Genomic DNA, 13,685 nt, shown 5'->3' with positions numbered 1-13,685 from the left:
CTGAGATGGATCTTTTCCTGGTTTTCTTTCCATTTGTTTTGAAAGATTTATGAAACCTCCCTTTGGACTTTGGGTAGCCTTGAATCATCACACACTCTATTATAAAGAGCTATGTTTTCTTAATGTGACTAAAATGATATATAGAAATGAACGCCTGCTACTTTCCAGGTGTTTTTTTCTCCTCAGTCAAAATACCATCAATTCAGATAAATCAATGTCAGTCACTAAATCCAACACCGCACTCTCATTCCTTTCTGTGGCAGAATCTAATACGTTATAAGATTATTTGGCAGAGGTTCCTGTGTAGCATTTACTGACATCTAGTGGTGAAGTTGCATATTACAACCAACAGAACACAACCTTGCCTCTGTGTTGCTTCGTCTAATGACTGTTAAATGATGCTGAAGATTTCACCATAATAAATGATAATAAACAGCAGATTCCATCAGCTTCACAACAAACAGGGTGTTTCACTTCATGTCTATAGTTACACTAAACCCTCCCTGCAGCTTGTTCTTGTATTTGAATCATAAATCAACAGTTATTTTGAGAATATGGCCTTTTCAGGAAGACAGACTTGAAGGACTAATGGGTGAATGTAGGCCAGACATAGGGAGGGACCACTACTGTATATTGTCAAATACAGAGCACATTAAATTGTGCTGCTAATTATTACAAAGGATGGGAACACATAATCCAAGAGGTTCAGTTAGATCCACAGTAGAACGTGTGCAGTAATCTTGTATTTATCTTAAATATTATTAAAAATGTTGCCAATGGTCTGTTAAAATTGATCTACAAATTGGAAAAATGCATAAAGTATGGTTATTTAAATATATAGAACATTGTAGGTACGTACAAGATGTGCCACTGTATCATTATATTGTTATTTTATTATATGAGAGGTGCCATTTTTCACTTGAGCACCTGCTTCCAAAAATACCTTTGTACACTTTATATAACAAACATAATGCACTCACCCCTCCCTTTTCCAAACTCTGGTGGCATTCACACACTGATGTTGTTGTTCTTTGTAACCTGTAAACATTTTTATCCAATTTTACCGAGGAAATATTACTACAAAGTTTAATATACTGTGTTCTGTTCACTGATAATACCACTTATTGTCTAAAACACGATAGACATAAACATGTCCATATTTTGTTGGCACTTATAGAGAAGTATGTTTTGAAATGTTGACATTTTTGTGAATTTTGTGACACTTCAGGAAAGAAAATTCAGGCAAAATGAACAACAGTTGAGCTGAGTTGTTGTTTTTATTCCTGTCAAGTGTAAAAACAGGTCAAATTTCACCCAAACAGTGTGTAAAGGTTAAATATTACCTTTCTCTGAGAAATTAGGTCATACTACAATGTTGGTCACTGGACAGCAGAGGGCAGTGTTGAGTTCTTGTTTATTTATTTCAATATTGAGCTTCATAGTGGTCTTGCTAAACAGTAAATCAATTTTAAAGAATTACAAAATGTCCACGTATTGAAAAAGAAACGATGAATTTGAATTATTAATAAAACACAAAACATTGGAATAAAATGTCTATAATAATGTGTGTAATATACAAGGAAGTAAAGTAGATTTAAAAAAAATAATTCAGAGACATTTTCTCAGACATGAAGACAAATCAATTTCACATCTTTTGATTAGTCATATATTAAGTTGCCCATTTAAAAAAACAAAACTTTTTTTTCACTGTTATTACCCGACAGTTTGAGTTTGGGTTAATGTGAGTCATGTAAGATATGATTAGGACATTTATAGTCTTACTTTTTCCAAAATGAAGAGTGACTCACTTTACACCAAACCCTAAGCATTCAACTCTAACCTCCTGACCTGGTTTTAGTCAAAACCCTGGAATGGATTCTCTGACTTTGGAGCCAATGCCTCTCCTTAGAAACATGCACAGCAAGTGTGCTCTCCGCGGTCTAACTTAAGTCTGTGTAGTTTAAGAGTTTTCCTCGGGCTTGTGTCCGTCTTTCGATTTAAACGTGAGCGCCACACTGTTGATGCAGAACCGCTGACCTGTCGGATCCGGTCCGTCTTCAAACACGTGTCCCAGGTGGGCGTCACACTGCACAATACGCGGAGACAAGAAAAGTCATGAAACTTTGAGTCATATTTGGAGAATATTAATGAAATTCTGACCTATAATAACTCACATTTTTACAGAGCACTTCTGTCCCGGTGCTGCCCAGGCTGTTGTCAGGGCGACGTATGACGGAGGCATGACTTTCATCACTCCCCCATGTCCCATGAGCCTCTTTAAATGCTGGCCAGCCTGTCCCTGAGTCATACTTAGCCTCTGAACTATGAAAGAGAGACCAACACAAGCATTTAATAACAAACTAACACGGTGTGAAACTCTACTTAACATCATTGTGTCAGAAATTGCAGTGCATGCTGATTAAATAATGGATGTTTGTACGACGTGTCTCCCTCGTATACCTGAAGAGTGGAATATCACAGCAGGCACAGTGGTACATCCCCACTTCACAATGGTTTAGATAGATCCCACTAAAGGGCTGAGAGCACAAATACACACAAAAACACCAACCAAAAGCAGGACAGGTCAGTATATGAGTAACAGGATGATTCCAGTACAGTGTTTTTATGAGTTGAGCTGACAAAGTTGCTTTATCTTTCAAGTTCACAGGTTTGAACAGCCCCAGTTTGTATAGCTGGGCAGTTCAAACCTGCCTCAGGTCGGTAATACACCAGTAATGAACAAAGTCCACATGTGAGGCACTGTGGAAGACTGAGATAGTGTTGCTTTGACCCAGATCCCCATGCTGATGATGTGTATGTTTACATTTCCATGTATTCTTCTATCGTGAAACTCACCTCCTCTGTCGCTTTCTCTCTGGTGACGACGTACTGCTCCGGAGTGAGTTTCTTTTTCCAGTCTGTGGTCTCGTTGTAGCGGGTGAGAGAGCGAAGGCCTGCAGGTAGCAGCAGTTACAGGGAAGAGGTCACAGAGGTGCTTGTGACGCACTAAGATGAGTACACGACATCCATCAGCCAAACGCGAAAACCACAGCACCCACAGCGTTACAGATCGCACACACCACACGGAGAAAATGTTCAGTATTACAATGTTTGGAATAGATAATACAGACAATAGAAGGACAATATAGTTATGAAACAATCCCGTTTTATTAAAGAGGGTTAAAATGCTTTTCATCAAACCCACAGCCAGCCCAAGGCATAAGAGAACTAAGCAGCTGCTCGGGGCCCTAAGCATATTTAAGAAATGCAGATTTAGATATATTTACATATCTAAATAGTTACATATTTACTATGTATTATTTCTTAGCCTGAATATTATATATTGAGTGCACATTTAAAAGCCATTCAAAAGCCATTAAACTGGTTTACTTGTTTACTTACAGCGAATGTAACTGTTGTCTGCTGTTGTATTTGGTTATTATTCACTTCAGCATCATTATCACCACACATAGTGTAATTCACTTAAAATAAGATGGTAAGGTTAAAAAACAGGAGTGACACTGGTTTGGTGGATTAAAAAAATAAATAAATGAACTAAAACACAGCTATAATGAATGCAGGTTATACAGTTGTATTCATAATAGTCAAGAACAGATGACTCTGAGGTGGTGGGACGGGGGAGCCCCAAATCAGATTCTGCTCGGGGCCCCACAAAGGCTTGGACCGGCACTGATCAAATCTCAGATTTTTTTTTTTAAACATATGTCAAAATCTGGCAGCAACCTTAACTGTGAACTAAACATATTGACCTGTAATTGTCCACCTCCAGCATACAATTAAAAAGAATCTAAATTAAATAATAATCCTAATTGTATACGTTGATTTCTCTATTGTATGCATTTGATGAACAACTTGTAATCCGATGCTTCTGCCACTCCTTAGTTTTACATTTTCTTTTTTACTTCATTTAAAATGTAAAGTGATTTATTGCCACACTGCTCTTCTTTGTGTCCGGCATTTTCTCAATCAGAAAGTATACAGCACTCAGTCATCTTAGTAATAAATATCAATGAGGAAAACTGTAGAGCGTGTTGTTGCAGCTGCAGGAAACCACGGCGTCCAAAAAAGGCGAATGTGCCAAATAAGGAAAGCAAAAACACGGTACCTTGACATGTGGATACAGGACGGAAGAGGATCGGGATCCTCCAAGATGAAATCCCGGATTTGGCGACTGTTGCGCGCTGGGAAACCGCAACGGCAAGACGAGCAACTAAACGGGACATGTTTGCTGCTGCTTCTGCTGCTGCTGTAGAGTGTGAGGTCTGTCCAAAGTCAAGCGCACGAATCAGTGAGAAACAAGTGCACTCGCTGTGTCTGGTCCTATCTTGGCTGATACTGGATGTAGTTGGATGACCCGGTCAAAAATAACTCTTGGAGCCGCAGTCAGTGGGTCAAAGTGGACTGAGTGCGTCTGTGCCTTGTCGTTGCTGCAGACAATGTGACGCTTCAATTTATTGTCCCTTTCTTTTATTATTACTTTGCAAAAGCATCAGCGATGCAGCGCAGAACGAAATTAGGAGCTTAATGTGTAAGAATTAGTGACATCTAGTGGTGAGACTGCAAATTGTGCAAACTTATCTCGGGCTAGCTATTATTAGATGTGGTGTAGCAACATTAAACAGCATTATGTGCACTGTGAAACAACTGCAGTGCTATTAACAGTAAAAGAAGCACTTTGTGCTGTGACAGTCCTCCAGGAATCCTCCGAGGACATTTGAGTTCAATGTTGTGGGAATTCCTGTCTACAACTACAACCGTAACGCACCACAATTCCATTTCCCATTTATTACCCCTGCCCCATTCCATTTTCCTTACCCAAGGGGGAGTGGTTAAAATCTACCCTTATGAAATTGGAGAACACTTCAAGAACTCAACTTGTAATCACCTTATCAACGTGGCATGTTTTTGCCGGAGATTAAACATTACTTACTTACTTACTTATGTCATTATTGTGGACTGTTGGAATTATTATGATGCACTTATTCAAATTCAAATTGCACTTGGCCTTTCTGAACATGAGCCATAAGATGAAGATGAAGATTTGGCTAGGGCCATGTGTATATTCTGCAACAGTGAGTTCAGACACTTATGAACGAGACATGCTGTCAGTCACACGAGCGTCCACTCATACGTGCTGTCTATTTGCCTCTGTTTAAGAACAACTGATTACTTTTTTCACTCTTGCCATTGCAGCAAGAAGACCCATTTTTTTCTGGGTTCTCTGGTTCCCTGCCGCAGTCCGAAAACATGCTAATTGGGGGATTAGGCAAATTGGACACAATAAATTGACCATAGGTGTGAGTGTAGATAGTTATGTGGCCCTGTGATGAACTGCCGATCTGTCCAGGATCATACGGTGGAATACTGGCATAGCATTGTTGTCTTGCAGAACAATGAACTGGCAGCCTGTCGCGGGTGTAGCTATTGTACAGCTGGGATTGACTCGAGTGACCTGTGACCCTCATCTGGATGAGGATAAAGCAGTACGTGATGAATGAATGTAGGCTTTCACTACACCTGAGCCACAATTCACAATGAAGTCACAATGAAGTTGTTAATAATAATAGTAATCTTGAAACACTTTTTATTAGAAAAGACTCATTCATACACAGACGACATTTCCCTTTATAGCCTGTGCATGCAACAAAACTACCGACCAAAATTTGTGATGCCCACATTTGTACCCATTACAAATGAAGAATAAATAATCATGAACTCAATATTGATCAAAATATAACAAAAAAACGCACTGTGTTGCGTTTGTAAATAACTAACAAACAAATTTAATACTGATTTTGTTCCCCTCAAAACAGAAAATAGGTTTAAATCAAATTGGTGAATGTATTTTTATAGCCTGGTCTGAGGTCCACCTGTTCCTCTGGGAATAACTGCGATATAGTGTTACTGGTTTATATAGTCTGGTAACGTACAGCAGCAGGGTCATTAGCTGCCAACAGGCTTCCAGGCTGGTGCATGAGGTCAACTATGTAGCGGCTGGGCTGCGAACAGTGTCCAATCCTGGCTCGATTCCCGGTGAAGAAGAACACCTCGTTCCAAGCCCGATCATACTCGCCCCTAACAAGTGTGCTGCTCACTCTGATGCAATCTGCCAGATACTGAAAATTAAAAGAGAGGACGGAGAATGTAATAAAAAAAAGGAGGACGGTAGAACTCGGAGCTTAGGTGTAAAAGCTGATGATTTGGTGTTTTGTCTGTGTTACCTTGAAGAGAAGTGCCCGGTGGCAGTAGAATCCTCTTTTGATCAATCCAATGGGAATAATGTTGGACTGCAGCTGAGACTTGAGCTCACTGATGTGGAGCACCCATGCGAATTCATGCAACTTCTCCCTCTTCACCTCTCCACCCATGGCTTCACTCACCAGCCTGTTTGATTAGATGCACATACAGTACATATTTCATATGTATATTGTGTGTTGTTTACATTTGTTTCTGTCATTTTTGAGAAAATGATGAATGGCCATCATTTTAAAGTGTGATTTTCCTCTTCACCGCATCGCTGCATGTCAGTGATAGGTGTGCTAACTGCGTTAATCCATCACCTGGCCAAGGCAGCATACTGCTCTCGTTCATCATCCAGTGGGAGGATGCATTCTTTGGTTGTCTTAACTAAACTCTGCAATGAGATGTCGTCCCTCAGCTTCAAATGTTTCCCTTTCTTCCTCCTACAGAGAGAGAACGTTGAAAAAGAAGTGAAGTAAGTGTCACATTCACACCTACGGTCAATCTAGAGTGCACAATTAAGCTAATCATTAACCCAATGATCTGCATGTGTTTAGGCTGTGAGAGGAAGCCAGAGTACAGGGGAGAACATGCAAACACAGAAAGGCCCTCGGCCAAAACAGAGAAAGGAGAAAAAGCTAAACCCCAAGGTCATACACTGATTTAGATAAGATTCGAGATGGAAGAAGAGTTTTGAAACCTTTAAAAGAAAAAAGAAGAAAAAAGGTTTACATTCAGTCATAGGATGCTATGGTTGAGAATATTAATGGATTACATAACACCCTATTTAAGAATTCCTGATGTGTGTTTGCATGATAAAGTGGGATTAGATCTCTAGGGCAATAGTAGTAATAGTTAATTCATCAAAATGCCATAGACATTATTGTGTTGTGTATATGTCAACATGGATGAGCGTCGTGTAAAATGAATCGTAAGGTGCATCTTCGCGGGTGTGCGTGCATATGCACATGTTTGTGTGTTTGTTGTTCATCCCCTAAACGCAAAGGCTCTTCTGCACTGCCCGTGTTGTTGCGTCGTCTTTAAAGAAAAGTGGGGTTATTTATCCTGTGAGGCCTCACTAATGGGGTACAATGAAGGCAACAGGAAAGGGGAAAAAAAGAGAACTGTAGAAAATAGAAGTGGAGCACTGGATTGGAGCAGACAAGGGGAGGGTGAGGGTAACAGCCACAATAAATTGTATTGACAAACTACAGGGTGTTGGTGGTGCAGAAACCTGATGCTCACTAGAATTTGTATTGTTGCTGTGATTATTTATCCCACTCTGCATTTTGTGCAATATGTAGCTGGTGCATTTATTTTGTTTGTTTCTAATCTCTTTTTGTGTTTGCAAACCCATGGTGTGAAATGTATTTTGTGTGTAAGTTTAGGACAATTCCTTAACTGGATTAAGACATGATCGTGGCTGGACTCATACGCTGTGCTGACAACAATGATGGGCCGGCGCTGGTTAAGTGGCTGATTTGCAAACTCCTCTAAAGTCAGAACCCTCTGTCCTGCACGACCCTGAGGGGTAAAGAGAAGAGACCATACGATCATTTGAAATATAAAGTCTCATGATTTAACCCATCTAAAAGAGGGAAGAGACGATTTCATTTTGTGGACGTACCTTCCCTGCATCATAGAAGCCATCACTGATGATGTCAGTGGAGGCCAACTGACCCGTCAGGCTGTATTTAACAGACAAGTTGGAGTCAAGCAGGCTCTTCATGGCCGTCTCACTGAAATTGCTCCTGCGGTTCACTGACATGTTGATTTCCTGAAGCATTTCCAAGGCTCTGAAACACACACATGAACACATTAAGCTCAGGCACATACATAAAATCTGATCTTTGATGTTGAATATTAAAAGCAAACGATTAAATAAAAAACAGGAAGAGTATTACCCATACATTCATACAGTGTGTGGCATGTAATGCTGTCCTATGCTGCCATCTACTTGCCATATAAGAGACTACTCTAAGCTGATAAATTAGAGCACTTTACACTCAAAGTTCACCTCCATTTACACATTTTATGACTTGTCTTACCCGTATCTGCACATCTCCGCAGCAGCAGGTTCATCACGGGCAAGGACGCTGATTGCCAAGCATGCATTGTGCAACACTTCCTTGTTATAGGTTTGCAGTAAATTGACCAGTGGGGGGAGGCCTCCACTACTCTGCAGCTATGAGGGACAGGAGGATCAGTTTTAAGGAGCTTTGCAAAAGAATGTAAATTGCACGGACACTTTCTTTGTGCCGATTCATAACACACGTTATCTCAAGGACAGGTGTATGTCAAGAATCAATAATAATAATCATCATCTTCATGATCTCACGTGGTACTGGTGTCAGCTCCTCAGTGGCCCTCAGAAAAGGACAAGCCATAGATGAAGGATGTATGAGGGTGATAATAATAAAAATAATAATAATAATACCAGTAAGAAGTAGCTAGATAAAAATATCGTAATAATAATTGAGCTGTGGTGTCAAGTGTGGATGTTCCTCAATCGGGGAGAAACAAAGTTATTGTCATGATAAAGTGAGAGTGCTGAGAAGCCACTGTCAGATGAGTTCACATAATGCAGCCCATCAGCTCCACGTGACAGTTTCTCAGTATCGCAATGTTCACGTCACAAGTGTCGCCCGGCAACAGTTCCATCTCGCACACAGTAAGTGATCGAGTGAAGAGACAGACGCAACAACAGCATTGCAAATCATAAAACGAGATTGAGATACAGTAGCTGTAAGTGGGTTGGAGTTAGACTAAAAAGACCTGACTCATTCTCAAGGACCGAACAGAGGCAGAATATCAATGACAACAAAAATGGTCAAAGGTCATACACTGCGTCTTTGGATTTTATGAAAAACATATCAGGGAAATGACACATTTCCCTGTAATATGTGATAATAAACTTTGTCGTAATGCATGTCGTCCGCGACAAGAAGAGCAGGAATATAGAGCGTGCAAACACTCACCTCTGATCTAGCTTCTGCGTCAGAGGACAGCAGTGACAGACACAGCGTGGTGTTGACCAAGACGTCTGTGTCTTTGGACTTCAGGGGCTCCACCAGAGCTTGCACGGCTCCATGTGACAAGATGCTGCAGCGGATGACTTCCTGTCTTGCCATGGTGCCAAGCGTGGCGGCACTGTTGGCGACTGCCCTCGGACAGCTTCCGCACAGCTGCTGGATGAGGAACTTGTGGCCTTTTGCCGTGTACACCGCTCTGCAAGATACCATTGGAATGGACGGGAGATTTACTGTAAGTACTGACAACTATAGACTCTCTCATGCAACATAGGATTTCTGCAGAGAATATGGAATATATATATAATACATATTTCTCTGGTTCTATGTGAAACTCAACAGTTAAGTGTAACAAAAAGGATAAAATGGTGTGTTTATGAAGTGCTGTCTGTGACTCACAGTGAATTAAGCTGGTTGTTGTGTGTGAGGTTACAGAGGACCTGGGTTGCTGCCTCTCTCAGCTTCAAACTCTCACTTTTCAGTAACTCCACCATGACGGGGATAGCGCCTGAAACACAAGTGAATCCAACTCCTTTAGACTCTATTGCGATCACCGCGTGGACGACGTTGGCGCTCATGGAGTTGTTTACATACCCAGGTCTCGGAAACGTTCTTTGCTCGATAAGTGGAAGCTCATGGCAGTCACAGCCTGACAGGCGGATGTTTTTACAGTGATGTCCTCTGTGGAGAGAAGTTCCACCAGAACATTCTCCACATTTTGCTCGTGCAGCAGTTTTCGATTTTCGGCTAAGACATGCATGGAACAAGAGGTACATACAGTGTTACAGAATGACTCCCCTCGTAACTCCCGTCTTCCCCTCACTTACAGCTAAGAGCAATCCTGGCGATGCATTTGACAGCGTTGGACTGGATTTCAGGCATGCTGGGCATCAGAAGAAACTCCATCAGTCTGGCCAGGCCTCCACGCTCATGAATCAGGTGTACACTCTCCGTGTCACTCAAGCAGTTAGCGACTACACGTAAGGCTTCGGCATGAAGGTCACCAAAGTCCTGTAGGAACAAAATAGAAGGTAAGCAAGAGGTAATTCAGAGGTATCTATTTCAGCTGACAGCAAGCAGCATTCAAAAGCAACAAGCAGTCACAACCACAATGTGAGGCAGAGTAAAATTAGATTTCTAAAATTCAATCAAATAATAAGTTGTACGTGGCCCCAGTAAATCAAGCATGTAGGAGAAATGCAGCATGATCCCAACCATGTTATCGAGGGTGTCCATGATCCTCTCGAATCCTTGCTCCTCTCTGAAGGTGCCGCGTGTGTCTTTGTCAGTCGTGACATTCTGCAGCGTCTTCAAAGCCAAATGCTGAATGACAGGAAATTCTGAATTCAACAGCTCCAGAAGCGGGGGGATGCCACCCAACAAATGAACCACCACGCGGTACTGATAGGCCTACGACACAGGGGTCAAGATTTAGATTTTAGAAAGAAAAAAAAGAAGATACATCACTTTAATATACACTAGCTTTGTAACCTAGACTTGATGACTTTAAATGACCTGGACTAGGTTGAAGACGACGTCCAGTGAGTTCTTCTGAACATCTGGGTCCGAACTGGACAGGAGCTGGATGAGTGGTGGTAAACCATTGTTGTCGAAGATCTTGACCTTACAGACAAAATCCACCGACAGAGCGGCCAGGCATAGTGTCGCAAACTCATGGACAACTATGTCCTCTTCGGAAAAGAGAAAATAGAACATAGGGGAAATTAGAACGATCATCGTTTTTTAATATGCCTCAGAAAAATGATGTGACATCAAAAGTACTCACCGTCAGGTGATAGGTTGATTATAATCGATGGAATAACGTCCATTTTTTTCAGAGCATTCTTTACGTCACCTTTGAATAGAAACAAGAGAGGACGTTAACCAGTTAACACATCATTAAGTCAACTGCCTGACAAGGAGATAAGATAACCAAGACATTTTTGAGTAGGCAAATCTGGACCGACAAACCATTCATGGCCATGTTGCCCAGAGCCATGAAGGCGTTGCGTCTGATCAGCTTGTTGCTGTGAGTGATGAGCTGACAGAGAGGCTCCAAAACGCCAAGTCCCAGCAGAGCAATCTTGTCCTCATCTCCTGGCAACAGGGGGAGACAGTGGACAGGGAAATTGATCAGAATGTGAGTGTCAGTGTGGACGCAGTATAGTGTTGGGATGTGAGCAATAAACAACAAAAGTGTGTGTGGGGTTGTTTCTCTGCAAATGCATGGGTTGCTTCACAGGCTTTAATCAGGATATCCTCCTCAGGTGATCTCAGCAGCAGGACTACTGTTGCTGGGGTACTGAGCAGAGTGTCAAACTGAGTGTGAGGAAAGCGAGAGAGAGAGAAAAGGGGTCACTGAGATGTAGCGGATATGTTTTTATGCTTTGAAATTATAGGTTTGTTTTAGTTACGCGTTGCCGAGGCCTTTACACAAAAATGTCTTTTTCACAGCAGCCATTTTGACATGTTTTGACAGGGGAAAAGCACAGGCGTTACTGTCGACATGAGCGATTCATGTAAGAGCCTGAAACTGAGGGAGCTAATCTGAACCCAGCCATTATTTACACCTGTGCTTTTTGTTCTGTGACCTGTCAAAATAGCTGTGAAACAAGCCTATAGTGAACTATAGAAAAGGCCCACCGTTTCTTGGGGTGGAGTTTCAACCTCCTTCTTCTTCCCCGCTTTCTTTCCCATTGTGTGACTGTTAAAGAGAAAACACGTTTCCAGATTTTAGGGAGCTGCTCGACAGATTGAACATACTGCAGATATATAGATAAATATGTATAGTTAATTACTAGACGTGGGGCGGCATCAAAGGATACGTGTTCTTTAATGCTGCACAGAAGGCAGAAGAGCTGCCACAGAACCATAGATGATGTCACACTAATGTGACATCATCTCGTGTCGGTGTCACGTTGGGAACTCACCTACGTCAATATGCAATCGTGACACATTGTGATGTCATCTTTACGTGACATCACGTGCAAACTCATAAAGAAAACCACAATAACCTGCTTTGTTGGTTGGTTGGTGGTGTTTTACTGTAGCTGTCATCCATAGTGTGTGTTGCATTACTTCCTTCTTCTATATTTAATCATTACTTCTCTTTTCCTTGTTGTTCTTCTTCTTCTTTGGTGTTTTGCATCAGCTGGAATGTCACAGTAGAGTTTTCACCATTAGTTTCATGTTCACTTTTTTGTTTTATATCTGCTGTGCTGACATTGTCCCTTGTTTTTAATCCCCATGGTTAATGAACTGCAGTGCACTTTGTGCAAAGTGCATGAAAGAAGCTTAAATTAGCTAAATTATGCTCAGTTTCCCTCCGTTTCAATACATCAAATTCAATTTACCACCTTAATCTATAATACAATAGAACCTACATGATAAATCCCCTTAAGATGTTGAGTCACGTTGCTCACAAACAGACAAAAAACGGCAAAAAACAAAATCTCCTAGGCGACGGTTAAAAACGCTCGAAATAAGTAACAGACAAACAAACAATGCGGCTTACCTGTTCTTTTTCAACGGGAAACGATGAAGAATACCAGCCGACCAGAGGAATCGGGATCAACTTTATGTTTAGAAAGGGGTGACGCTGCGTTGCTATAGCAACAGCGGCCATGGGACGGACCTCGAAAGACATTACCTCTGGTAACGTGGGCCATTTTCATTCGCCTGTTTGAAATGAGCGTCAAGTTAATCTCTGGTAAAGCGATCCATAATGAAAGGGCTGGATGTAATCGAGTGCTTAGACGATGAGAACACGTGCTCGCACCTGGAAATCAGTTGACGCACATTCAATTTTTGTTTTCTTTTCGTTTTTGTCCCGAGGACAACTTGATAATTTTTTTCCAGAACCCATGGAATATTTGATCTCAAAGTTTTATTGCAACTAAAAAACGTTTTATTAAAATGCTAATGTGAGACTTTTATTTTGTAAATATTATGTCTGATTTCCATTATGCTAGTGGTCATTTGTCCTGAACACAACCTCGTCAGTCTTGTCCAGGAAGTATTTTTCTCAAAATTGACTTCTTCTTTTTTTCAATTAAAAAGTGACTAATAATTTGATCCTGAGTCTGCAGGCATATTCTTGGGAATGGCGCTCTGAAGTGAAGTCTATGCCGATAATATGTCAATGCCTCTTGCAAAAGCTGAACTACCCCTTTAACTCATAATATAAAAGTTAATATCCATCCATCTTCTACTGCTTTATCCTCCACATGAGGAGGTGCCAATCCCAGCTGACGGGGCGAAAGGCAGGGTACACCATGGAAGGTCGCCAGTCCATCCGAGGGGAACATAGAGACAAACAAGCATCCACTCTCACACTCACGGTCAATTTAGAGTGTTCAATTTGCCTAATCCCCAAATGAATATCAAAATGCAAAT

The 13,685-nt window shown here is 41.3% G+C and overlaps 2 protein-coding genes across 5 annotated transcripts; both read right to left on the bottom strand.

Moving 5' to 3' along the window:
• Positions 1-1,258: 1,258 nt before the first annotated feature.
• On the bottom strand, positions 1,259-4,456 carry msrb2 (methionine sulfoxide reductase B2). The gene is made up of 5 exons (XM_044036428.1): positions 4,127-4,456; positions 2,857-2,954; positions 2,461-2,537; positions 2,175-2,322; positions 1,259-2,086 (listed from the first exon to the last, which is right to left on the bottom strand). Exons 1-5 carry the CDS (start codon positions 4,242-4,244, stop codon positions 1,961-1,963), a joined length of 567 nt encoding a protein of 188 aa, XP_043892363.1. The 5' UTR covers positions 4,245-4,456; the 3' UTR covers positions 1,259-1,960.
• Positions 4,457-5,588: 1,132 nt separating this feature from the next.
• armc3 (armadillo repeat containing 3) lies at positions 5,589-12,951 on the bottom strand. Of its 4 annotated transcripts, XM_044053121.1 has the most exons (18): positions 12,805-12,946; positions 12,305-12,441; positions 11,934-11,994; positions 11,503-11,609; positions 11,262-11,389; positions 11,077-11,145; positions 10,806-10,981; positions 10,506-10,700; positions 10,118-10,301; positions 9,885-10,037; positions 9,690-9,798; positions 9,240-9,489; positions 8,310-8,446; positions 7,889-8,057; positions 7,664-7,785; positions 6,582-6,704; positions 6,243-6,405; positions 5,589-6,137 (listed from the first exon to the last, which is right to left on the bottom strand). In XM_044053121.1, the coding sequence occupies exons 2-18, from the start codon at positions 12,349-12,351 to the stop codon at positions 5,931-5,933; spliced, it is 2,400 nt and encodes a 799-aa protein (XP_043909056.1). In that variant the 5' UTR covers positions 12,352-12,441; positions 12,805-12,946; the 3' UTR covers positions 5,589-5,930. The 4 variants fall into 4 exon arrangements, with proteins under 4 accessions (XP_043909056.1, XP_043909131.1, XP_043909189.1 ...); XM_044053196.1 differs by lacking the exon at positions 12,305-12,441; XM_044053325.1 differs by lacking the exons at positions 5,589-6,137; positions 6,243-6,405 and having other exon boundaries at positions 6,585-6,704; positions 7,663-7,785; positions 12,805-12,951.
• Between the last annotated feature and the right edge of the window lie 734 nt (positions 12,952-13,685).

Source organism: Solea senegalensis, linkage group LG1 (assembly GCF_019176455.1).
Source record: "Solea senegalensis isolate Sse05_10M linkage group LG1, IFAPA_SoseM_1, whole genome shotgun sequence".
NCBI classification, from domain to species: domain Eukaryota; kingdom Metazoa; phylum Chordata; class Actinopteri; order Pleuronectiformes; family Soleidae; genus Solea; species Solea senegalensis.
Note: the sequence above shows the minus strand (reverse complement) of the source record. Positions and strands in the feature narration are given on the sequence as shown.